Source organism: Thunnus albacares, chromosome 22 (assembly GCF_914725855.1).
Source record: "Thunnus albacares chromosome 22, fThuAlb1.1, whole genome shotgun sequence".
Taxonomy (NCBI): Eukaryota; Metazoa; Chordata; class Actinopteri; order Scombriformes; family Scombridae; genus Thunnus; species Thunnus albacares.
The window spans coordinates 18,297,211-18,321,287 of NC_058127.1; the positions used below are offsets into that span (position 1 = coordinate 18,297,211).

General features: G+C 40.1%; 1 protein-coding gene across 4 annotated transcripts in view; it reads left to right on the forward strand.

Annotated features, from left to right (window-relative positions):
- The window catches only part of LOC122973429 (serine/threonine-protein phosphatase 2B catalytic subunit alpha isoform), a 74,295-nt gene that overhangs the window by 30,988 nt on the left and 19,230 nt on the right, over window positions 1–24,077 (forward strand). For all 4 annotated transcript variants that reach the window (XM_044340917.1, XM_044340919.1, XM_044340918.1 and 1 more), the window contains exons 2-8: window positions 1,419–1,619; window positions 11,674–11,798; window positions 12,370–12,481; window positions 12,926–13,071; window positions 13,921–14,060; window positions 18,319–18,396; window positions 19,500–19,594. In XM_044340917.1, coding sequence (XP_044196852.1) covers window positions 1,419–1,619; window positions 11,674–11,798; window positions 12,370–12,481; window positions 12,926–13,071; window positions 13,921–14,060; window positions 18,319–18,396; window positions 19,500–19,594 — 897 coding nt within the window. The remainder of the gene's footprint in view (window positions 1–1,418; window positions 1,620–11,673; window positions 11,799–12,369; window positions 12,482–12,925; window positions 13,072–13,920; window positions 14,061–18,318; window positions 18,397–19,499; window positions 19,595–24,077) is intronic.

A 24,077-nucleotide genomic window follows, 5' to 3' on the forward strand; every position in this document is an offset into this window, starting at 1 on the left:
TCCTCTGCCATATAGCTCGCCAGCATAAAAATAGTGATTAGTTTTACTTACAGTATCAGAACCAGTTATCCACTTCACAGATAGCCTACCCCTTTTAGACTCATAAAGCCATAGAAACGCAAAAAAAAATATTCAGAATTTAACTCTGCATATCCAGTAAATGTGTAATTTCATCATACACCTGTTAGAAAGCTTTAAATACTGCTGTTGAGATACCAAATATCACATAGCACAGTGTGACACAGATAAAGTGCGGGTCTGATTACCACTGATGTCACCTTTGGGAAGGATGGATGTGCGCACACGCACACACACACACACACACACACACAGCCACCGACTCAACAGTATTGGCTACTTGCTTAGTGCATTAGTCACACCCTTGTGCTATGTGCAAAGTCTACAAGTGGACGTTTATTAAGAACATGTCTTACTTTTTTAAACTCTAAGAGGCTGGTGAATTGAATGATTTTTAATTATGTGCTTTTTGTACCTTTTGCTGTCAGTAAGTAATGTGCTCATCAGGGGGTTGTAAAAAAAAAAGAAATGTCTGCACAGAAAATGGGCACCATCTATTTTTATGCTGTAATTAGATTGGAAAGTTCACTGTTTTAAATTAAAATGCATGCAAAGAGGATTCAGGCTTTTCAATGTGTCAGTTGTGTCCAAAATTGCTGGAGCACACTGATTTGCTGTGAAAAGCTATCCTTTATAAGCCACCAATTATGGAAACTGACAGTAACAGAGATTTGTAGTGGATTTGGTTATTCTAATTTCCATGATGCCTCCAAGACTCTCAAAAATATTCATAATTTTACTCTTTTAAATAATTGTGACTGACGAATAAGTAAATACATGTCAGTCTGTAAATGTTTTTATTCTTTAAATCATGTCATGGCAAATCAAGCATGTTTAAATATAGAGATGGTTACATATTAAATTCTGCAGGATAATACACTCACATTATTTCGGCACATATGAAAGGCTTTTTATGATAGTAAAATGTTTTTGACAGACATCTTATTTTGACTTACTTCTACTTTTAGACATTATCATTTTCAAAGTGTAATTTATTTTACTGTGAATATTGCCAAGCAAGCTTGAAACTGTGTGGGTCTGTTATAAATATTGAAAATTAAATGACTCACAGATCATAGCAGCAATCTGGTAAATTGTCTCAGAGGGTGGGCTGGAAGCAAGGGAGTGAACACTAACTCCCTCTCCTGCAGGGAGTCGATCCCCTGGAAGGTACAAAGTACCTGCTAATCAAACAGCTTAAATGCCGTTTGCTCATTGATGTGGAATTAACTGCGTATCCTCCTAAGCCTTTTGTCAATGAAAAGTATATTAAAGCACAATATGTTATGAAAGTATATCAGCTGTAATGATGCTTTTTTATTTTTTTCCCACCCCTGCAGCTGTTCCGTTCCCTCCGAGTCACCGGCTGACGGCTAAAGAGGTGTTTGACAGCGAGGGGAAGCCCAAAGTGGACGTGCTGAAAGCCCACCTAACCAAGGAGGGCCGCGTGGAGGAGACGGTGGCTCTGAGGCTCATAGGAGAGGGCGCCGCAATCCTGCGTTCAGAGAAGAACCTGTTGGACATCGAAGCCCCTGTGACAGGTCAGGAGTCAAATGTGGCACATTGTGTTTGTCACCAGAGGTCCTCACTGACAAAATAGTATTTTCTAAGAGGTGACACTAGGGTATGATGCCACTGAAATGTATTAATACAAATGTATTATGATTATTGATTATGTTATTGCAATTTGCACCTAAACATGTTTGTATATTCTTTTGTATACTTCTTGCCAAAATGCAAAAAAATAACAAGTTATTATTTCAGAATGCAGTTAACAACTCAGGAAAAAAATAAAGTGTGTGCTTGTTTTTTATCTTTTAGGGTAACACACGACAGATGATGATTCACTTTTAGAAACTAAAACAATATTTCTATACTCTTACATGAAAGGGAAAAAAAAAGGTTTGTTGAGTCACATCACAATTAAAATTGCACAATACGATCACCTACAATGACTTGTGCAGCCCTAACTGTTTGCTAGCAGATACACGTGGATTTGAATAAAACACACACACACTGGGCTCTCCTAAGAGAGAACTTCATGCGTAAAACAGTATGAAAACTTAATTTTCTTAATTAAGTGACTCATTGTGCCTCCAGGCCACATGTGGACTATGTAGCTAGCCACAGCAGTGTATTTTAAGAAACACACAGGTTTACTTCATCTAATTTGCCAAAAACTAACAAGCTTGGTGACACTCACTCACTCGGCTGCTTCATGCATTAAAACACTGCTCTGACACAGAAAAGCTCAACAAACTGTTGCTATTTTAGTTACTCAGCTGACTTTGAAAATGCCTGCTAACCTTGGATAAAAGATAATAAGAAACATTTACCTCCTTTAATCAATGCTATCAACCATACTGTTAAAACCATTCATGCAAAAACAAACTGCATAAAAAGCTAAAACATTTTCTGTTATTTGTTTGTGGACACTATTTCTTTTCACGAGATTTATTAATTTCTTTTTACAGTCGAGAATTATTCTATCACCAGCGCCCTGGAGCTGAAGTTGAGCTCATTCATGCTGGCCTCTGTGGAGGAACATACTGTAGTAGGAGGCTCGCTGATGCATATGCACAGACCCAGTGCATCTATTGTTGTCTTTCTTCCTGGTCAAGTGCCCTGTTCCTCCATTAGACTTTCTGATGAGGCTTCTTTGATGTTGTTGTAATCAGAGGCAGAGACCTACTCAAAGGATCTATGGCAACCCATCATTTACTAATACAAGACCATTCCCAAAATATAGTCCACAGAGGACTACGCTCATATTTGGCAGGCATCGCACACACTTAAATTCATGAATGCACGGTCCTTTTTTAAACAAAAGCATGGGTCTCCAGTGTTTACTGAGGCCATTTTGATAAGAGAATATCTTGTCTAGCTGTGGAGGAGAGATAAACTAAAAGGTGCAAACAGGTTGGAGCCGTGTTCGTCCTGTTAAACACAGCTAGATTTCTGATGAAAATTCAGACAGTTATACATATTAACAGGCTTTCTAACTTAAAGGTTTTTGAGTGGTTAATGACAGGTGCATGACAAAGTATCACCGGATGATGAAAGGGGAAAAAAAAAGTCACCCGTTGTAGCAATTAATTTCTAACTCAGATTGAAATTCAACAAAACTGTGTTGATCTTCCGGTTTAAACCAGTGTGGAACGTTTACATATACATCAACATCCGTTACATTCAAGCCGCACGAGTTCACACAATGCTGATTAAGCCTATCACCACCAGATACATATCTCTCTATTTCACAGTATTTTGGAGTTTTTAATCTGGTGTCGGGTTTGGTATTACCGCGCTGCCTGGATGAATGCATGCTCTGCCCACGCACTAGAGACTTTTGCCGGCTAACCTCCAGTTAGCTAACTTGAATGGGGATAAAATAATTTAACCGCACGGCTCCTCTAGACTTTCCAAATGTTATCGGACCAAACGGATAAAGTTCTGATAGTGAAACGAGTCATTTTGCGGGGTGACACTCAAAACAATTTATCCCCCATTTTACAGCCGCAACAGTAGCAACGGAGTAGGTTATAGCGAAGCCTATGACATAAGCACGTCGATAGTGTTTTTGTAATTTCTCTCACTGGCAGAAGGGGGAGACAAAAGCTCCACACTCCAACTTTAAACTAAACACCACTAAACAAGTTCATTTCCACAGCCAAACAGTAGGCTATTTACAAAACCTAAACACATATGCACAATAAGTAAAAGCTGTGATCTTTCTCAAAGACTGCACCGGAGCTCAGAGGGGAAAAAAAAAAAAAATCTGTTGAAGTGACAGTAGCTCTTATATAAGATATGAACTTAAATGCACTGAAAATATGTGGGAAGAGAAGAGATCTTGATAACTACCAAATGACGCAAATTAGGGAGTTAATCAGACTATTGCAAGACATGTAAAAATGTGATATGATATCCTGCTTTAGACAGTTCACAATCTGGTTTTCTGGTTTTCTCTTGTGTGTAAATGTGCTCTAATGCTGACCTTCCGCTGTGGTCAGATTGTCTTTCAAATTCTGAGAAGCTAGTATGTCACAAACTAACATGTCTCGATTTTAGATTTTTATAACAGTAGAAGTGATGGATCGGCCAGTAAAACTCCTGCGTTTTGTTGTTTTACATAGAAACAGTGGACTGCTTCTGTTCTGTGTGGAAGCGGAGGATCCTGAGGAGCTGTGTGTGTGTGTGTGTGTGTGCGTGCATTTGTGTATACCAGCGTGGCAATGAAGCACTTCTTTGCCTCCCACTCAACACCCCTGTCTCAACCCCTCTCCCACTCAGTACTCCTTTTCAACAAGGATTTCTCTGTTGCGCGTTCCCGTGCTCCTGCTGTGTTTCCCTCACACGCACGCTCCCGAACTCCACAGACTGTTCTCTATAAACATTTCTTTCTTTCTCTCAGCACTGGCCTCTTCCCTCTGTCTGCCATGTTTTATCCTTCTGTTTCATGCTCAGAATCTGTTTCTCTCTCTCTCTCTCTCTCTCTCTCTCTATCTCCCTTTAACTCTCTCTCCCTCTCTCTCTCTCTGTCTCTCTCATTCCCCGTTAACACAACCCCTATTGCAGCACGACACATGGTCAGCAAATTAGTATGTAAATATTTATCATAGATGCAAAGCTCCATGACATGTGTGCTATCTCTCTCTCTCTCTCTCTCTCTCTCTCTCTCTCTCTCTCGCTCTCTCTCTCTCTGTCTCTCTCTCTCTCTCTCTCTCTCTCTGTGCTTCTCACACTCACATAGTCACTTCCTGGTTGGGCCAGATGGCAGGTGGGGTTTTCATGGAAGGAGGGGTGCGTGACGAACGGAGCTGGCTTAGGCCACCGAGTACAAGCTGCTCCCATGGCCTTCGCACAAGTCACCCATCAATAAAGCTTGTACAGCCACATCACCAGGCAACAGCAAGCTTTGTCACAGTTCATACACCTGTTTCTAGTCCTGGTGCTCGACCATGTCAGAGCTTAATCTATAACACAAGCCACAACACTTTAAAACTTAAAAAGTTATATTTTTCACTAGATGTTGAGGTAACACTGCACAGTAGAATCACTGAAACACTTGTAATGTTTAATGGGTTTTTTTTTCTTGGCTGTTTTCGAGTGACAGTACCCTGATGAAGATAAGTTGTGCAACATTTCTTTTAAATTTAGTATGTTTCTGTAAAAAAAAAAAAAAATGAAATCAGCTAATATATCAATTTTGTATTTTTTCAACTCTCAAATATCAAAATTGGTATCAGCCACAAAAATCCAGTATCTGTTGGGCTAGATATTCCAGTTTAAACATTTAAAGATAAACCAGAGGTGTCATGAAATAGGGCTGGTCGATATGGACAAAATCAAATATCACAACATTTTTGACCAAATACCTTGATATCAATTTTATGACAATATTGTAGGGATGACTATAGTTGCTTTCACAAAATATTTACACAAACAGATTTTTGATATATAATCATCAGTAATGTGGATATAATGAGTAAAGGCAAATAAAAGAAACAGCTAAGAACAGTCTGGTAAGTTCAGAAAATTACATTACTTTACTGTAATGCAGCCTTTAAAACCAGGAAAAGACAACATTTATGCCACATCACAGTATTACGATGTCCAAAATTTCTGATATCTAGTCTCATATCATGATATTGATATAATATCTTCCTAGTCAATCAAAATTGAAACATGTCTCACAGCTCCCCATTACACCATGTTATATTCACCAGATGTTTTTGGGTGGTACTACTCTGATGAAGGACTGATATACTGTAACATTATCAGATTTTTTTTTGTCTCAAATACCGATTTCTATCAGCCTCAAAAATCTAGTATTGGTTGAGATTTAATGGATTTTACCAACATGGTTTGCACCAGTGGTTCCCAATCTGGGTGTCAGGACCTTCCCAAGATCTCACAAGATAAACTAGAGGGGTTGAAAACTTAGAAAAGAAGAAAAATATTTCTGTGCACAACATTTTTTTTTTCTTCTCAAATCTTTTTCATATGAAATACTGGTGAGTTTTATCTCTTCTGACCTCTAAAAATGAAACCATTCAGGGTTTATAGACATGTACAACCTGTGATGAGGGGTCATGGGTAGGTTGGGAACCAGTGGTTCACATCATTAGTATTAATATTCAAAGTTCGTTCAGCTCTTCAAAATCCAACTTTAAATCATTGACATTGACATATCTTGGTGCTGCTGTTGTGTGTTGTGGTAATAGCAGTTTTGTAAACATTATAGACAGTTTGATGTTCATAACAGATTGCTAGCTCCACCTCCGCCTTTGCATAAATGCATGCTCCGCAGGGTATACAGTAAACTGTCAGAGAGCTCCATCATAAAACGGAGGGTATTGTTCTCATCCAGTCTCAATCAAAACATGATCTGGCACAGTCTGCCTCACTGTGGATTTCTCTCACTCAATGAGCTCGGCCTTTGGAGTGGCCTGTGTAGGTTCTGAAGCCAGGTTGTGTAATGCCCACCACCCACTCAATAGCTGCTGCCCGCTGATATGCTGCTACTCAGGGAGATCACTTTAGCGCACAAGCAGGAGATGGCCAGAACAAATTGTTTCTCACTCCAGATAATGTACTCCCACCTGCTCTTCTTATGTGGGCTTTGGTTTTCACCTCGTTTTTGTGTGTTGTGTGACAAGAGGGAGGGAGGCAATGCATGTCTGTAGGTGTACTGGAACAGAGCGATGGATGGATTTGTGTTTTATGCTGTGATAAAGCAGAGCCTGAGCTGGAGGAGTGAGCCGTTGTAGCGTTTCTGTTTGATTTGCATCGACCAGTGTCGCCCGCGCTCACACAAATGAGGCGACTACAATTCACAGTGACCATTACATTGGATCTTTTTGGCCAGTGATTGCACTATCGCCATTGCTGTGTCGCTCTGCTGTTTTCTTCGCCAGCAAGTGACAACTTTCCAAAAGGTCAGCTGGAGGTACAGTCCTCCCACACACAGTGTGTTCGACGTGTGCTTCAGGTGAAATTGCAGGCTCTTACTCCCTCACTGGACTCCCTCCTGCAGATTTCTAAAAACATGAAAATATTGTTTATTTCCCTGAGAGGACTGTGAATTTAAAGAAAGCTCACAGCCCCCACATTTCAGTAGCAAGCTGTAAACACTGGATTGTCCCAATAATTGCTCTCTTGGTGGTCTCTACAGCACTGTTTAATGAGAATATTTATTGAGCAATTACTTTACAGAGAAGATTGTTGCATTTTGCATCCGCCTGTGTGTTTCTACACAATGGTATTCACTGTATTGTTGCCATTGGTGATACTCATAGATGCTCTTTATCAGGTCAGCAGCAGCTTAGATTTTCTCTCTGTGATATAAACTGCCATTGTTGAAAGGCTTCGATGCCATTGGGATGTTTCCATAGCAATAACCAGCCTTAGCATCACACACCCTTCTAGATGAAGCAAAATGAATCACTTTGGATTGCCTAGTTGTGTTGTCCTTTTTTAAAATATTTAGGCACATTTTATTGCTCCTTGGTATCAAGTAGTACAGTACATTACCTTGTTTACCCACAGCAAAGCACAGTGTACTTGTTTTAATAACAATGTAATGTAAAATTATTCAGTTGGGATTTAACAGGTTTCTTTCTGAGGCTCATTTGGTTCATACAAGCAATGTAGGTTTTAGTTTCCTTCATAGATTTTCAGACAAGTACATGTTGTTCTCAAATTAATGGTTTATTTAAACAGTTGGATTGGCTTTTTCTTACCTCACAATCCAAGTAAATTAGGTATTTGAATCATAAATTAAATGAATGCATTGAATAATTACAAAAATGCTGCTCCCAGTCAGCCTGTCAATATTGAACACACGGCCAAACAAAATTCAAAAGAGCAAACATGATCATTTTGTACAAAAAATATGCTTATCTAAAGGACATGAATTAGATGAGACTAAACTTGTAGACTACTCGAGACAAAACTGAACTTTATGACACATCTCTATCAGTTACAAAAATATAAAGGGCTGTACTTACTAAACAAACATAAGTTTCACTTGTTTTAACTGAAGAATATAACACAACCTACATAGTCGTGCACTGCTTTCTGTAACTTATTATTGATAAAAATTAGTTTTACAAAAATAATATAGCATGGGATCACTGATAAAATATGGACCAATCAGCATTGCGAATCCAGCTGCCTCGCAAGGTAGTGATAGACAGATGGTTCATCCAATCACCTGCCAAGTATTTTTTTGAAAGTGCCTGCCCTTCTCAAACAGTTTCCATGGACGACTTCTCAGATGGTTCTGTGTAACAAACCATCTGGCGCATCAGGTTACAAAGCTGCCACATCTGGTTAGATAAAGAGCTGCAGACTACCTGTTTTTGTCAACCCAAACCTCCAACATGTCATCAAGGAATGCAATATCTTCTGCTACATATAGTACAGTAAATAATGATACCAACTACAGATAGTGTGATCATTTTGGTGTTACTTTCAAACAGCAGCAATACTTTATTAAAGGCAGAGTCAGTCATTCTGGAGAAAGATTGTTCAATACACTTTTTGTCAAATTCAGAAAATATCTCCTCACAGTCCAGTCTGTGTATGCGCTGAAAAAATATCCAGTGTTCATAGAGAGCACTGGCTCTGTAAATGGGAAAAATACAAAGTGACTCGGGCCGAGCCACAAAACAGCAATCTAGCCAATCAACAGGGGGTGTTGCTGCTCGTGCACAGGAAAGGGGGAAGTCATCAGAGCAGCTGTCTGTGTGAGGACACCACCAGCCAATGGTGGGAGGGCTGGTGAACTGGAGAGAAAGAGGTCATGGCCAATTCACATAGAAAGTGTTTTGTCACAGAATAGATACATTTCCGTTTTATTAAATGTATCAATCCACACTGAATCTGAGACAGTCTCAGCTCCTGGGGAGATGAGAGGACAGACGTGGAGTGGGGAGGCCACAGAGTGTGTGGATGGACTGTGGTGCTCACATGAGACAATTTTTTTTCCCACCCATGATAAAATGTGAGAGGAACAGAAGTGACTCTACAGTTTCGCATCTTTCTGGATTCCGCCATATTTCTCTTGTGGTCGTTGCCTTGGCAATGCCAATCCATGAAATTGGGGGGTGGAGATTCTGAAGGAGCACAAAGGGAGGGGGTGTATTTGTTTGGGTGTTTAGTTCAAATACCAACAATCTTTGTCCAGAATGACTGACTCTTCCTTTAATAAATAGTAATACAATTGAATTGTATTTATTGAAGCACCATTTGAGCGGTTTTTGTTCCATTAAATCAATTTTCCAGGAACCTTACAACCAATCTAAAATAGCTCAGCGCCACATGTTTGAAGCAGAGTTGACTTGATTGCAAGAGGGAGTAAGGACATCTTTACAAATCGGACACAAATAACAAGGCTCCTTTTTGAAGTCGGTTCCTACTGTGGATTTAAACAGTTACACAGTGTGGGTTTAATAAAAGACAAATGGTAAAGCGGAGGTTTACGATACAGTCAAGGAGAGCTGATTCGCAGAGCTGTCTCATGAGGCTCGTAACTTCAGATAATTGCTCTCCAGCGCTGTCCTCCAGCTCCCACTAATTGGGTATCTCTCTGAAAGACTTTTCACAGGCTCTTATTGTAATTCTCGGCACTAGATACAGTTCATAAAGTGACAAACAGCCATGCGTAAAAAGAATCTGTGTCCTTTTCAAATAGATTTCCATCTATTCACCCTGTTGTTAATTGCTTGCATATTGCTTGAAGAATAGATGAACTGCAGCACTTTGACATCAGAAGCGGATGCCATGCTCAGTCAATCAATCAGTCAATCAATACTCTATTGCCATGTCAACACAGTTGACAGGAATTTGCCTCAGCATAGCTCTTAAAAACAAACAAAAACCCACACACATTAAGATGATAATGTAGCTAAAACAAGATGAGCAGTTGCCACATTTATACATTCAAACATACATAATATAAAAATTCTTCTGTATAGCATTTCTCTAGTATCATCTTTAAATGTCTTGGTACCGTATCTGTTGAAATCCAAACCCTCAATGACAGTGGTCATGGGTAAATCTTCTTCTATTAGAGGCCATTCAACAACCTTATACATACTGTGGACACATTTTCTTTTCTTTTCATTTAGAAATTTAAAATAGAAAGAAAGAAAAAAGAAAGAAATTTATCAATAAGTAATAGGTTCAGGTGTAATCGACCCCTCAAACTGACCTTTAGAGAATCTACAAAGTTGACCCAAGGCTCTTTTAATCAGATGACCTCTCATGCATGCTGTCAGTCAATGGCGACTAAGCAGCAAATCTCAGATGGCCTCTGCTCTTTCTGTCTCCCCAGGGAGTGATAGAGTATAGGGTCACATAAGGTCATACAAAACCAATCCACATTGAGTTGCAGATTTCTGACACGGATGTTTTCATCCCCAAAACTCTCCCTGGACACTATTTAACAGCTGCCTGGTTTGCTGTTAGTGGCTGTATAGATTTGATATGACACTACATCAACGTAATTCAAGTGATAAAGAGGATTTGATTGTGATAAATTTACTGGGAATTCAAGTGGAATAACAGACTGTCAGTACTATTATGGTCAGCCGAACATGTTCTTAGCAATTATCTGTTTGTAATTGCTGTGACAAGCCAGATTTGTAACAACAGTTAACTTAACAGGACATGTTTAGAAATGGATACAACTGAAAGCTTTCCAGTGCTTTCAGCCAATGAATTTGTGTATTTGGCAAGGTGCGTTCAAATTAAATCTTACTAGCCAGTTGAACCACCTCAAGGTTATAAAGAGGCTAAAAGAGGATGTGGCAGAAAAGCGAGGCACAAAACTGTACACTGAAGCCAGTTCTTGTGATTCCTTTCCATGTTGGAAAGCTACATTATATAAAAATAGTTTGCACTGAAGTATTAAAATTTAATCTTGGTAATTCTTAAAAGAACAAGTTTGATAGATCTTGTTTGTGATGACATGACATCTAACTAACTACGAATGTGACTTGTCACTATGTTCAAGTTCTCTTATTTGGCTTTGAAGTAAATGGAGTTAAGATTTAAAATCCTCAATTTAGGAAATGTTTCAAGTTAGGAAAAGCGCCTGTTTTCTGGCCAGTTCTGTACAAATCAGCATTGTTTGCATGTACTGTTCTGTTCTGTTCTGTCCTTTGCATAATTTCCTGATGTAAGCGTGGGCTTTAGAGCTGACAGAGGACTGTGGTCTGTCTTTAATGGTGCCTTGTTCACTTACAAATGAGCAGTTTACACAAATTAAGTTCACATTATTAAATAAAATAAGCTAACTGTTAAACTAAATAGCAAGATGCCTGTATAATTATGAAAAGCCACTGTAGAAGCAGGTTTTCCAGAGTCTAGGATACTATATATACAGTATGTATGGCATCCTTTATGGTCCTATATCCCATGTTTACTGGGATTCTGTACTATTGTTGAAGCTCTTCACCTATGATGGAAAATATGGAAATAAGCAAATAGCCTCTCACAGTGTGATAGAGACTTTCATCTGCTGTTTCTCAGCAGTAAAAATAGCTGTTATCCTGATGTGCTTTTGTCCCTCTTTCTATCTCATTCCAGTGTGTGGAGACATCCATGGGCAGTTCTTTGACCTGATGAAGCTGTTTGAAGTAGGAGGATCACCAGCATCCACGCGCTACCTTTTCCTGGGGGACTACGTTGACAGAGGGTATTTCAGTATTGAAGTGAGTCCTGTGTATTTGTTTTTGTCCTCACAAGGGTCTAATCAAGTGTGACACACACCATGTGCCAACCGAAACTGTGTTTATTAATAGCTTTCTTTGAGCGCAGATCAAATCAGGCTGCAGATGGAGTGGTAATAGGCTTTTGTAATAACTTCAAATGTAGCCTGGATTGCAAATGTCACGGTATAGCTTAAGGTTATGTAGAGAGAGAGTTTAAATATGAGGCAAAATACATGTGTTTAATCTGAGACTGTGGGTTGGAATTTACTCGGATATATATTTCCTGTCATCTCATCGTCTGAAACATTATACTTTTATTAATAAAACATATTTTAATGGAGTGTGCCGTGCCTGTCTTCTGATGCTTCCTCTGAAGGTTTGTCATCTATTCGAGCACACTTGAAACGTGCCACAAAGTGTACCGCATGAATGTTTCATCATAAGCAGAATTGCTTGTATTATGCCCTCTGTGGAATTGACAAAGTCTGACTTCATGGTTCATGTTTCCAGTGTTATTTAAAGATGACAAACTAACCTTTCTCCAATCCTTTCTTGTTCTTCTTTGTTTCAGTGTGTGCTGTACTTGTGGGCCTTAAAGATCCTTTACCCCAAAACACTGTTTTTGCTGCGTGGGAATCATGAATGTAGACATTTAACAGAGTATTTCACATTTAAGCAGGAATGTAAGTAATGCTTCGGCACTTCATTTTTTTCCCCCCCTAATCCAAATTAAGTGTAAGCAGTCTGGTCCATGAAGATCTATACAAAGTGGAAGGAAAACTGAGTTATTCTTTCTAAAAGCTGTTTATTATGCATCCAGTTCAGCCACTGACCTCAACCACTCACTTAAAAGTGCCCTCTGGCCTGGTACAAGATTCAGTCAGATTTTTTGCCTTTCTTGATATTTATACATGTCAGAAGAACTATTTCAGTTGGACTCAGACAGAGTAGGAAAAAAAAAAACAAAAGCACTGTGAAATTGTGCTGTTTTTAAAATGTGTTTGGGATGTTTTTGGCACTTTGAATAGCCTTTCCGTCCCAGACTAGCACACTGCCCCAATGTATGAGAGCAACGTTGTTTGACTTGGCATGCTCTTCCTTCCCTGCCCTGTTTCCCCCCATGACAGGTAGAATTAAGTATTCAGAGAGGGTGTATGACGCATGTATGGACGCCTTCGACTGCCTTCCCCTGGCTGCACTTATGAACCAGCAGTTCCTGTGTGTACACGGAGGACTGTCTCCAGAAATCACAAATCTTGACGACATCAGGAAAGTATGTGTCTGATTCGAGACCATTTTCTCTTATTATTTCATAAAGCTGCAGTCTGAGTGTGTTTGTGTGTGTGTGTGTGTCTGTCTGTGTTTTTAACAGCAGGTGGCCCTTAATGGCTTTAAAAATACAGATCATTTGTTGAAAATCTGAGCTTCCTGTTCACTTCATGTATTTCCTGCATTAAGTCAAAGTTAATGAGGGAAAAATTGTATTGTTTTAGTAGGATGTGCTGTGACAATAACAACTGTAGTTGCAAAGCATGATGTGGATTCTCCCAGATCTTTCTCAGATACTGCTCAGGACTTGGACACGGGGGATTGTAAGCACTAGTCTGGTCCTCACTCTCATTAAAAAATGTTGGAAGAGTCGGATCCTGCTTTCAAACTAATTCAATAATTCCAAATGGATTTTGTGGCTGCAATCAGAGGGCATGCATAATAGAATTAGCTCAATTGAAGTGTCCATCATGCTACCCATCCAGTAATCCACAAGCTTTTGTTCGAGAAAGCGCTATCCCTGGCTGAAAGCAAAGTCATTTATGTTCATTGCTCTAAGAGAATGGCTGCCATTGAGTTTTTTTTTCATGGCTTTCCAAAAAAAAAGCCTTCTAGGTACTAAAAGATGAGCACTGTCTTTAACACGTCCTCCATACTGTGTTTCCTAAATATTCCTTTCTACCTTGACTAGAATTCAGAATTACTTCAGTGAACATGTTAGTTGGACTCACGATTTCATTATGACAAGCCAACATGGCTTTTACAGAAAAAGCAAAATATTTTCTCTGCAATAGTATGTGTAGTTTTTTCCAGTCGAACAAGCTGACAAGAGTCCTTACATTTTCCTTCACAGCTAGACAGATTCAAAGAGCCTCCAGCATATGGACCAATGTGCGACCTGCTGTGGTCCGACCCCCTGGAGGACTTTGGGAATGAGAAGAGCCAAGAGCATTTCACACACAACACAGTGCGAGGCTGTTCCTACTTCTACAGGTGAGTATTTTGTCCCTTACAGTTAGAGGGATCTGATGTTTGCAGATATCGACCTTTTCTGTAATGGAAACTTTAGAAGTAGCAGACAGGATTCCAAGGAACAGCCTGTTAGATAACTTTATTTCATTTAATTAAAAACACCAGCTGTAGTAGCTGTATTTAGCCATGAGATGAAAAGCTTGTGTCCTGTTTTTTTGCTTTAACTACTTTTAGGAAAAATAGATCCTCCACTGATTAGTTTTGGCCGTACAATCTGTGGAAACCTTATTGCTAAAGTGATTTTCAAGACAATGCAGAGTTTCCAAGCTTTCCTGACAAACCCAGGCAGAATATTTGAACAAAGAGTCAGGTGTAGTAGTCAGACATAACCAAGAGTTGATAAATCAAGAAGCCCTCCTGCCAAATATTCGTTTCTCATCTCTTCATTTTCTTGATTCTTCAGCTTGTCAACTGCTGGTAGGAGACCAACATTTGTGAGAACATGGTGCTGGTGTGCATTAGAGTACTCCCAAAGACTCCTCCTTAGGCTGTCTCCAGTATTTATGTAACCCACATTACCTTAAATTGAGCTGAGTAACTGAACAGAGGAAATGCTCGGAGCACGCAGCTTGCACTGTCGCAAAATGTAATGAACTGGCACATTACCGCAAGGCACAGTCCTCTCTCTAAGTGCGTTCGGCGCTCCCTCCGCTCATTATGGCCTGAGCGATGCTTACTTGGCTCTGGCGTGCCTGGTGAAAGCCAACAGAACTAGTCAGAAATGTCCTGAAGCTCTTAATATGCATTTTTTCTTTTTGTTTTTCTTTTTTTGATAGCATTTCTTTCATAACTGCCTTCATAAAGGCCCCATGAGATGAAAAATACCTTTTCCCAGTTTTTATCCTGTGTCCTCGTGTTAATTGTTCATTTATCTCTTGTTATATGCCAAATATATGTCAAAAAAATCAGTATCAGAGTATTTTTACATGAACATCCCTGTCTTTTGTCTTCCTGTAAAATGGTTTCAATGTTTGATGACTCATCCTGCACTCAGGGGTGTTTTCAAAAGTTCATCCAATCAAATGTGATTTTGGGCAAGTAGCTAGCCACACTGGTCATATAAAACTGCACTTCACCATTTGTGGGTCGTAGTAGCTAACAGAGCAATATGGAGCGAGATAGAAAGAGATGTGTGAGGTCAATTCTCCTTCGTCCTCCTCCTGATCTAACAACAGGTGAGGGAGGAGAGTGTGGAGCCAGCAGTCCTCTGCAGCTCTGAATTGCGCTAAACTCAAAGACCTCAAAGCCCCGCCCAATTTTAAGCAGTCCAATCGACTGCAAAGGATTTGATTTAAATCCCTCTCATAACTGTACACTGCTCAAATATTCCATTTCAATGTGAAATCCATCACAGTACAGAACCGAAAGACGCTCTAACTTCCATTTCATGGGGCCTTTAATAGTGTTTTAATGTCCATGTTTAGAAATGAACTCCCAGCACTGCTGTTATTGTGGATTTGTGAGGACATATTTTGCCTAATAGGCAGGCTGCTTTTACATCTTTTATTAGTTTATGTTAGCCTGATCCACTACTGGTTCTGTAGTAAAAGAGTTTTTACCCTCTTGTCACTTTACTGAAGAAAGACCCAACAGAAATGTTAGGTATGTGGCCTTTTTACCTCAAACTACTGATTTGACTGTCACATGTTTGTGTTGTACCAGCATCTAGGTTAACCTTCTGCCATTTGGTCAAAATTCCTCTGCAGTCTTGTTTTCATCAGTGTCCTCCACTTCATCTGCCCAGGGGATGGTCGCTAATTGGCATCACGCTGGCATTCAGGATTTATGAGACAGTTTAAGCCAGACAGAGAGAGCCATTGCTCAACACCCCTCCCCAAAAACCATCAGCCTCTTTGTTGCTTCTGTCTTGCAGCAACCAATATTTTCCCCTAGCGCCGTAGGCACGCTCGTAACTCTTTTACAAATGCAATTCAGGCATGAAATTGCACGTTTCGAATATGGTTGCTTTCATTTTAGCCTCCACTCAGCAGCATAGATGTATCAGCCTAAAGTGATTTTCTTTACATCTTTTATCACAAGCGTTAATCTAGGCTATTGATGTTACCCAGTACTTTGATTTTAACGTGGTGAAGATGAAGTCCTTTCCTGCAAAAGTTCTCATGTTGTCCATCGAGCTCATTAACATCTGTGCCCTGCTGTTGGACAGATGGGAAAAGCTCTAAAGTCAAACTGCCAAAAAAACAAACCAGGCCAAAATGTATTTTGTCTACCAAATGGCACCATATGGCGTGTATCTACATCTGCTGCAGGAAATCAAGAAATAAAATATTTATTCCTAATGTCTCTCCACCCTCCAAAGAAAAGAAAAAAGCCTCCTTGTATCTGTAATTCCTTCTCGGCTGCTGCTGCCTCCTTTTCACATGCCTCCCAGCAGATGTTCGTTGTGATTGTCAGGGATGCATGAGCTCTCGTGTTTACATGCACCCAGATTGTAAATGAACATTTTGATTTCACTCTCCCGTGATGGATTATCACACAGATTTCATAAACTGGTTTGCCTTAGCAGTTTTTGACCTATCTTCACCACACTTTATTACAAGCCTGCCCCAAAGCACTTTACATTCAGTGATGCAGTAAAGCTGCTAGTGTGTCCAACTTCACAACATTTTATTAGGGTCGTCATAAAGTCTGGTGTGTTGTGTCGATTATAATGAGGAAATTAAGTCTGAAAAGCAATTTAGAAATCAACTGGGTACATTGTGCAGCAGTTACTGGAAAACAAAATTCATGTGTGGTACTTTAGCTGAAAGGTCAGTAGCCAAGATATATAGTATAGTTTAGTTTTGATTGCTGCATGCAGGCGTTGTTCGTGGTTCTCTGATTTTGCAGGGGTGTTGAGTCAGGATTACAGAACTTACAAACAAAATCACAACCTGTATTTTGAACAAGCACATGATGTTTCTTCGTTGATCCTCAAAGGTTTTCATATTCTGTTGTGGTTTATGTTGTTCTTTAAATATCTTTAGAAATCACTGGATAATATGACAACCCAGGAAAAAATAATTGGGAGTTAGTGAGAGTAGCTATCTCTATGAGGTTGGGATTCTAATCAGACTTCTCCGAATCACAAAAGTTTGACATTACACATTGTAGCTGTAGATGCCCTCATATGATCTGTCTACATCTGCATCAGACAAGGTCATCAAATGCCATAAAAGCCCATCCCCATTGCTGCAAAAACTGTAGCGTGACTGTTATATTAATCAGGCACAAATTCTAGTGATGAAACTGCAAAAATAACCCTTTAATTTAGCCTCCACTATTGTTGAAAAAATCCTCCCACATTCACTAAGTGTTTCAGATGCAATGTTGAGGTGTCACGTATTCATTGTGAGCCGTCACTCACTCTGTTCATTACACAGCATCCCACGATTCACAAATCCTGACACCCACTGGGGTTTATAGGATGTTTGTTAGGAGCAACTCTCAAAAGTATTGTGGTAACGCCATTTTTGATCGCACTTATTTTGAGATCAAGAGATCTTGCTTTAGAAATGCTGTTTGGCAGCAATGTGACTTGAGCCTTTTTCATTGTGAGCAAAGGAAATTTCCAGTGGAAGCTAGTGCTGGGGGAATGAAAGGTTGTAGAATGGAAAACTCTGAAATCTTACTGTAGTTTGATTGTTAGCAGTAGGTTTTTGGTCTCTCTGCTCACAGACTGAATAGATCAGCATGAGCATAAAACATGCTCTTATACTCCCCAGCGATTACTTTTTTCTTCAAGAAACGGTCTGCTATGAATCATGTGTCATACTTGACATTTTTTGAGTTTCATTCTAAAATAAAACCCGCTGTTTGAGAAGGATCACACCTACCTCTTACTTTATGAACCCTTGTTGGAAAGTTAAGCATATTATGGGTTATTATTTAGCTTATGAGTCATTGTAATACCATGGCTCACAAAATACTGGCTTTTTAGAAATTAACGGGCCTGCTTCAAATTTCAGGTAGAAGTTAAAATTGATATGAAAGCCTTAAGTTACAGCCAAGCGTTCAAGACAGTGTACCTCTTTATGAGCCACAGTTGTTTTTAGAACAAATTTAGCTTGAATTGGGTGTTGTATATCCACTGTTTCTCTGAGCACAATCAATAATACCCATGACTTATTTAGTTATTTATATTGATTGTGCTTCTTGATGTTACTGGGATTTTTCTTGATGTGTGACTAAAGCAAATGTTTGTCTCTTTATTCAACAGCTACCCTGCAGTCTGTGACTTTCTACAACACAATAACTTATTATCTATCATCCGGGCCCATGAAGCGCAGGATGCTGGGTGAGTGTTGTGGCATTTTGTCTTTTCCCATCACACTGTCACACAGCAGAGTGATTCAGACCAGGGTATTAGATGAAAAGCTTCCCTGGAGCTCTCGGGGTTTACTTGAGCCTGTCTGGAGAACAGGTTCGGTGGAGTCTGAACTTTGAGAGGAGTCGTGTTAATCCAAGAAATGAAAACGAATCCAGAACGAGGAGTCAGTTGGCCAGATGTGATGTGAAAAGTATGATTCCTGTAGATCCTGTCAAGAATTCTGGCTTAAAGTTTGTTTAGGGAAATTCTGTCACACATGTTGCTTACTACGTATTCAGACACATACGATGCACCATAACTTAATATGAGACAAATACAAAATCACTACCCAAATGTATTTTTCCTCATAAAGAACTTGGGCACAGCAGGAGCTAACAGTGCAAACTGGATTTCTATCAAAGGCACTGGAAAACCTTTTTCAGGAGTTTGGTTTTTGAAACGGACAGGTGGGTGGATGTGTCAAGTTGATCTCCCTCTAAGCAAGGGCAAGGCGGTGGGAGGCGCAGCACACAGTTGTTTACCATTGCACTCCCACAGAGTGGTCACATGGGACACCTCGCCACGTCTCAGATGAGGTTGCTGCCCCAAGCTGACTTAATAATGTTATTCAGCTTCATCTGTGTTTTCTTCGCAATTGGTACCTTTTTTTAAACTCTGAATAGTTGCTGCAAGGTGTGGTGCAGCAAGTAAATCATCTGAGTTTGAACTTTGTTTACCTAAAACTGTTCCATTCCAAATATCCAAACCACCAAACACAGCACAGACATTCACTGGAACATCAAATAAGCAAACCAGAGTAGTTGGGCTTGAGGGATGAGTTGGTTCAGTGCGATGACTACTTTTGGGCATGTTTCACCTGTAACACAGGGATTTACTCTCCTGAGGCTACATCGAGTAGCTCCCTTGCTGATACATCAGCTTACAAGACAAACACACAGCCGTAGTTAAAACAAGAGGCCATAAAAGCTGTCTACACTAATCATATCCCGAGGGTTAAGCGCCAATGACTAACCCATGAATGAAATGTTGTAAGATGTACTCATGCTTACTCTCATTTGCATTATTTTCAGATATCGCATGTACAGAAAGAGTCAGACCACTGGCTTCCCATCTCTTATCACCATCTTCTCAGCACCCAACTACCTAGATGTCTACAACAACAAAGGTAAGGAGAGAGAATATATCATTAAGAATCTCCAGTGTCTTATAATATGAACACCACAGAGTAATATTTATGAGTTGCCTGAGGGCAAGATCACACTTACAAGGTTAGAGAATTGCTGTTGGTCTCAGATCTGTGCAAAATTTTAATGGCAGTGTTTGGGGTTGCATTGTGCCTTCTTCCTGTGATTTTGACATTTCATACGGGGGAAAAACCAAAATGTAATTAATAAAATAAATAATGACTTCTTTACTCGTAGGTATACTTTGTATTGTATATTCTGACTCATTGGCATGGCTTTCGGTGACACAAAAATGGGATGCAGCCTTTCAGTGACTCTGCTCATTAAGTTTAGTTTCTGCAGTGACACCTTAAATTATCTGTCATGAAAAAGGGCCCATGGAGTCCCCATTTATTTAATGGTTCCAGAGGTTTGCTGGAAGGACACTTAATCCCAAGAAAAATATTAGCTTGCTACATGTTTGACCCTCTTCACCACTCATTCATTAACTTCAGGTGTTCTCCATTTTGTGCTGAGTAAGGAACACACAGTTGGGTTGGTTTTTGGGATCTGTTAACAAGGGTTTTGTATTTGGGGGATTGTGAGAGCTAGAAGGACTCAACCAGAAAAACAAAATAATGAGCTGAAAATGACTGAAGGCTGCACAGAGCTGCAGACTGGAGTGTTGATTCTGAGTGGGATCTGTAGTACTAGCAAACATTTCACATTACAGGGACTGTTGTTTTAGTTTCAGTATAAAAAATATGTGTTAATGGAGCTTAAAAGGGCCCTTAAAATCTTGTCTTATCTTTTGCCTTATAGTGAAAGGATGAACAACAATCTTTCATTATTGTTCTATAAAAACACTTCACTTTAATTGGCTATCTTGGCCTTGGAGACTACAAAAACACTACACAAATCCTGTGGTGTATTTGGGGATTATGGGGGTGAGGAGTTTGAAAGATTTGGGCATTTACCCAACAGTGAGGGTCTAATGCAGCCTTTCTTAACCAGTGGGCTGCAGCCCACTGGTGGGCCTCAGAGCGCCATCTAGTGGGCCGTGGAGACAGTGGTACTGCGAAATGGTTAGATTAAAATTAGAAAAAAAAATTTTTATAGCAATTTACAAAGCTTGTCATTTTTATATCTAAATATGCTCAAGAATTCACATAAATAACATCAAATTAAAATGCATAATTTCAATGACCAGTTACGTTTTTATCACCACATTAATCACGACACATCATCAGGTAGAGGCAAACATGTTTTTCCACTGCTAGCTGGCTAACGTTCCCTCAGATTCAATGACACAGAAGGGAAAGCGTGTGGTGAATTTGGATTCATAATGGATGCTGAGCCGAAAGCACAGTGTGTTGGATGTGGTTAAATCCTGTCAAATGAGGCGCTAAAACCATTGAAGCTCCAGAGACACTTAAACACAAAGCACCTGGGATATGTTGGGAAGCCAAAAGAATATTTCCGAAGGAAAAGGAACGGGTTTCAGGCACAACAGAAAGTCATCACAACATTAACAACTGTGGATATGTGCTAAGAGTTACCTGGGGAGGCAGCTGCGACCAAAATTCACTCAATACCTCTCTCCAATGACATCGTGAGCAGAAGAATTGTTGACATGAGTGATGAAATTCAACGGCAACTTGTGGAAATAATAAAGGCAGGCCCATACTTTTCCATGCAGCTGGACAAGTCGACTGACATTAGCAGTGCCGCTTTATTGTTAGTTTTTGTAAGATACTGCAGGGACGGAGCTTCCCACGAGAACAACGGCAGATAATGTAATGCACTGCCCTGATAATTATTTCACCGAAAAAGGTCTTGATTGGAAATACTGCACAGGTGTTCACACAGACAGCGCTGCATCACTGATCAGAAAACCTTGTGGTGTTGTCAAAAAGATTCAAGAAAGGGCACCAGACGCCAAGTTGATGCACTGTTTCTTATATAGGCAACAAAGCCGCTGTCACCAGAACTACATGAAGTCATGAACGCGGCTGTAAAAACTGTTAACTATATTAAGAAAAATCCACTCAACTCAAGGTGTTTTGCTGCTCTGTGTAAAAGACTTGATGCAGATCATTTGCAGCTCTTGTGCCACAGTGAAGTAAGGTGGCTTTCAAGAGGACGTGTGCTTAATCGCCTTTTTGAACTGAGAAAAGAATTGCACACATTTCTGGAAGAGCAGCACTCCCCTTTTACTGAGCATTACACTCATGGTAAATTTTGTGCAAAACTGGCCGACATCAGATATATTTGACCAGTTAAATCAGCTCAATATATCAATCAAGGCAGAAATAGTAGTGTTTTTGGTTTCAGACAAAATTTAGGGCTTCAAGAAAAAACCTATTCTTTGGAACAGAAGAGTCAATGGGGGACAATTTGACATGTTTTCACTCCTAAGTGAAGCTTTGGAAGCCTCTCCTCATGTCAACATATCCAGGGGCTATAACCCAGCATTTGACTCAGTTGTCACGAAAGTTTGCAGACTACTCCCCAGCGGACCCACAACATAAAAACCTTTGGATTTTGGACCCTTTCTCTGTGGATCCTGCTTCAGAAGACATGGCTCTGTCCACTGTGTTGGAAAATGAACTGATGGAACTATCAGCAGATAGCAGCCTGAAGCTTCATCTCACTCAAGTTGACCTTTCTTCATTCTGGATACTGGCTGCCAGTCAGTAAACCTCTCTGTCAAAATGGGCAATCAAATTTCTGTTGCCTTTTTCCACCACCTATTTATGTGAGTCAGGGTTTTCCATTGTGACGGTCACTAAATCAAAGGCAAGGAACTGAAAACAACTTTAAATGCTATTCTGCGTGTCAGCTTCTCACCCATCCCACCATGACTCGATCTCATTATTTCCCAGAAGCAAGCCCAAGTGTCTCACTGAGGGTAAGCAGAATATTTGTTTTGGTCATTACAGCTGACAGTGCCATAACACAAATTTACAGCCCAGTCTATCTTTTCTCCTTGTTTTGTCATGTTATATTTGTTTCTCACTTATTTGGGAAGGTGGTCCTCATACATTTTTTAACAATCAGGAGTGGGCTTCAAGTTATGAAAGGTTGAGAACCCCCAGTCAAATGAAATACATTGAGTTGCATTATGGGAGGTGTAGGATTCAGGGTGTTAGAGGTTGACCCGCACTGGGGACTAAGAGTTAGGGTCTCTCTGCCTCTGTTGCTTCAGTTTTTTCATTCATTTAAAAATCTTTGTCAGTGGAGTACTGTTTTAATTTCATCCCTCAGAATGGTTTATATCTCACAGATACCAATTTATGGCACGTGCCTGCTTCTAAAGAGTGTATTATCATGTTTATCGCACTTTAACAGTGTATTCAGCTGTTTTGTGTTCCAGTAGAGATTGATATTACCCCATGTTCTGTAGTGCACAAAATCGTGTGTACGATATTGTACTTGCTCAATGACAAAAAGCTCTGTCACACTGATTTGGTCAAGTTGGGGTATGAGCCAGTGTCAACTGAAGTGGCCTGGTGCCGGTTCACTCGGCTCCTGGTGGTGCCTTATGCTGCGCTACAGTGCCCACGCAATAATATAGGCTTGCCTTTAAGCTGTGAGTCAGCACTTTTCCCCCGGAGAACAGACAGTATCTGCCTTGGCTGTGGGGGCATGTGTGGATGGGGGCGGTGGTAGGCAAACCACAGGAAATGGAAATGGGAAGGAAAGAGCGATGGTGCTGGTGCACGCTGTTTTGCAATTCCGTTCCTGATGAAATGCCATAACAGGGCTTTATGCTGCAGTGCTGCTGGGGTGAGTACATTACACAAGGGAGCGAGGACTGTCCTTCTTTGGTTTTCTTTTGGCCCATTTGCAGGTGTGTTTCTCTGATCTGAGATTAGGTTGCATTTGTTTACTCTGTTCGCCATGAGCTGCCTCCATGCCTCCTTCCCTGCACAATAAGGATAGTCGAGAAACAGCGAGGCAGTTTGCCTGTCTGATTCGTTGTTTATTATTAGGACCCCATTTGTTCCATGCCAACTAATCTTCCTCGGGCTCACAGTCAACACAACACAATACAAACAAATAAACAAAGTGATGTCAGGCGCATGTTGTTTTTAGATTTGGCAGACTATTGCCTGGCAAATCATTTGCACCTCTCCAGCTCAGTATGGAACAGTCAAAAGTATCTACAATGATTTGGTGTGCACCGTCGTCCTAGCTTCAACAGGCGACCTTCAGTTGATAAAATGCCTCCCAGAGCAAGAACTGTTATCTGAGGGAGGAAAAAAAAAAAAAAAAAGATTATCCTGTGTTTGTTTTAGAGCTGACTTCATTTTGACACACAGATGCATCTTACCTAGCAGGACTACATGTTCTTTATTTCTCTCATCATTCATTGTCTGCTTGAAAATGAGACACGCTTTTCTCTTTGGGTAAATCTGTCTTAAAGTGTTAAGAGTTTGGACTTAAAAAACAATAGCTGAGAAAAGGGAGCAATAGCCAAGC